The sequence below is a fragment of the Dipodomys ordii genome, unplaced genomic scaffold (genome assembly GCF_000151885.1).
Source record: "Dipodomys ordii isolate 6190 unplaced genomic scaffold, Dord_2.0 Scaffold1, whole genome shotgun sequence".
Lineage (NCBI taxonomy): Eukaryota > Metazoa > Chordata > Mammalia > Rodentia > Heteromyidae > Dipodomys > Dipodomys ordii.
Genome location: NW_012267217.1, coordinates 38,209,428 through 38,211,560, shown reverse-complemented (window position 1 = coordinate 38,211,560; position 2,133 = coordinate 38,209,428). Strand labels below are relative to the sequence as shown.

At 39.3% G+C, this 2,133-nt stretch overlaps 1 protein-coding gene across 1 annotated transcript in view; it reads left to right on the top strand.

The window, feature by feature from the left end:
- The window catches only part of Als2cr12 (amyotrophic lateral sclerosis 2 (juvenile) chromosome region, candidate 12), a 27,542-nt gene extending 27,416 nt beyond the window's left edge, over positions 1 to 126 (top strand). The window contains exon 14 of the mRNA XM_013014711.1: positions 105 to 126. Within this exon, the coding sequence (XP_012870165.1) occupies positions 105 to 126 (22 nt within the window). The remainder of the gene's footprint in view (positions 1 to 104) is intronic.
- The last annotated feature ends 2,007 nt before the right edge of the window (positions 127 to 2,133 follow it).

Below are 2,133 nucleotides of genomic sequence, written 5' to 3'. Positions count from 1 at the left end.
TACTAGATATTGCAAATAAGGGAAACCATGGGAACTATGTTTCTTTGGGCCTGGCTTACTTCACTTAATATAATTTTTTCCAAGTTTTTCCATTTTGTTTTAAGATTCTTAATGCCTAAAGAATGAGTTGTTACAGAAAGAAAAGGCGTATATAATTCTATGAAAAGAAAACAGCATGACTAATAAAAACACAAACTCTTGGGGCTGATACAGAAGTATATATGTTATAAACACTCTCATAAAGAAAAAAAGTATATATAAATGCACAGCGGGTTGAGTTTGGTGACAGAAATAATTCATAAAGCAACTTGATTTCTCTCTTTTTGTGCTGGGACTGGGGGTTAAACCCCAGTGGGCACTGTCCCTGAGCTTCTTTTGCCCAGGGCTAGCACTCTACCACTTTGGTTAACTGGAGATAAGAGGACCACAGCCTTTCCTGCGCCAGCTGGTTTGGAACTGAGATCTTCAGGTCAAGTATCTACTATTACATACATGAGCAACTGGTGCCCAGTTATGGCCTAATAACTTTTTTAAAAAAGTCTTTTAAGGGGGATGGGAATATGGACTAGTGGTAGAGTACTTGCCTATATCATGCATGAAGCCCTGGGTTCGATTCCTCAATATCACATATATAGTATATGAGACTAACTAAACAGTATGAGACTAACTACCAGAAAACCAGAAGTGGCACTGTGACACAAATGATATAGCACTAGCCTTGAGCAAAAGAAGCTCAGGGACAGTGTTCAGGCCCTGAGTTCAAGCCCCAGGATTGGCAAAAAAATCTTTTAAAAACTTTATTAAAGATTAATTGAAATACACTAAACCATGAATACTTGAATATCACATTTGGTCAGTTTTGATATAGTACACACATGTGAAACCATCATTGTAATCAAGACAGTAGTTTCCAATACTACCAAAGTTTCCTGTTTTACTTTGTAATTTAACCTTTTTTTTCCAACCTGTCCTCAAGCAAGGGACATTATAGATTCAGTTGGCTTTCCTAGAATTTTAAGAAAATGGAATCATATAGTGTGCTCTCTCTCTCTCTCTCTCTCTCTCTCTCTCTCTGTGTGTGTGTGTGTGTGTGTGTGTGATGACTTTAAAGTTTATTCACATTCTGGGACATATCAAGTTTGTTCTTCGTTATTGCTGAGTAGCATTATATAGACAAATCACAATTTGTTACTTTACATGCTATTTTTTAAAACAGTAGAGTCTTAAGCTCCAATATGATCATGTAGTCTACGAACATTGAGAAGTAATTAGTGAGCATTCTAAATAGGCTATTTATGAAGTTCAGAAGCACTAGTCTAAAATGTAAGCACTATGAGAATATTGACATTCTGAGATATCACTGAAGGTAATTTTTTTGTTTCAGTCCATATTTAGAGCTACTCAGAAAAACCTTCCTTCCTTCCTTCCTTCCTACTGCCCTCCCTCCCCCTCTCTGCTTTCTTTCTTCCTTCTTTCCTTCCTTCCCTTTCTTCCTTCCTTTCCCTTCCTTCCTTCTTTCTTTCTTTCTCTTTCTTCTTTCTTTCTTTCTTTTTGTTGGTCATGGGGCTTGAACTCTGGGCCTTGGCACTCTCAATGAGCTTTTGTGCTCAAGGCTAGTGCTATATCACTTTGTGCCACATTACCACTTCTGGTTTTCTGGTAGTTAGTCTCATGGACTTTGAGCTGGCTTTGAACTGTGATCCTCAGATCTCAGGCTCCTGGGGAGGTAGGATTACAGGTATGAGCCACCAGCACCTGCTTCAATCTTTATTTAAAAAATAGATTTAATCTTTCACTCAGGAAGTGGGGAATGCCAGTTCTTGTGGCTGTTTCCATTGTCTGCCTATCAAGTTATACATCATCAAAAGTACAAACAGCCGGGTGCTGGTGGCTCATACCTGTAATCCTGGCTACTCAGGAGGCTGAGATCTGAGGATTGGTTCAAAGCCAACCAGGGAAGGAAAGTCTGTGAGATTCTTATCTCCAATTAACCACCAGAAAAACCAGAAGTGGCTCAAGTGTTGTGGCACAAGTGGTAGAGCGCTTACCCTGAGCTGAAGAGCTGAGAGACAGAGCCCAGGCCCAGAGTTCAAGCCCCATGAACAACAACAACAACAAAAAGTACAAACAAAA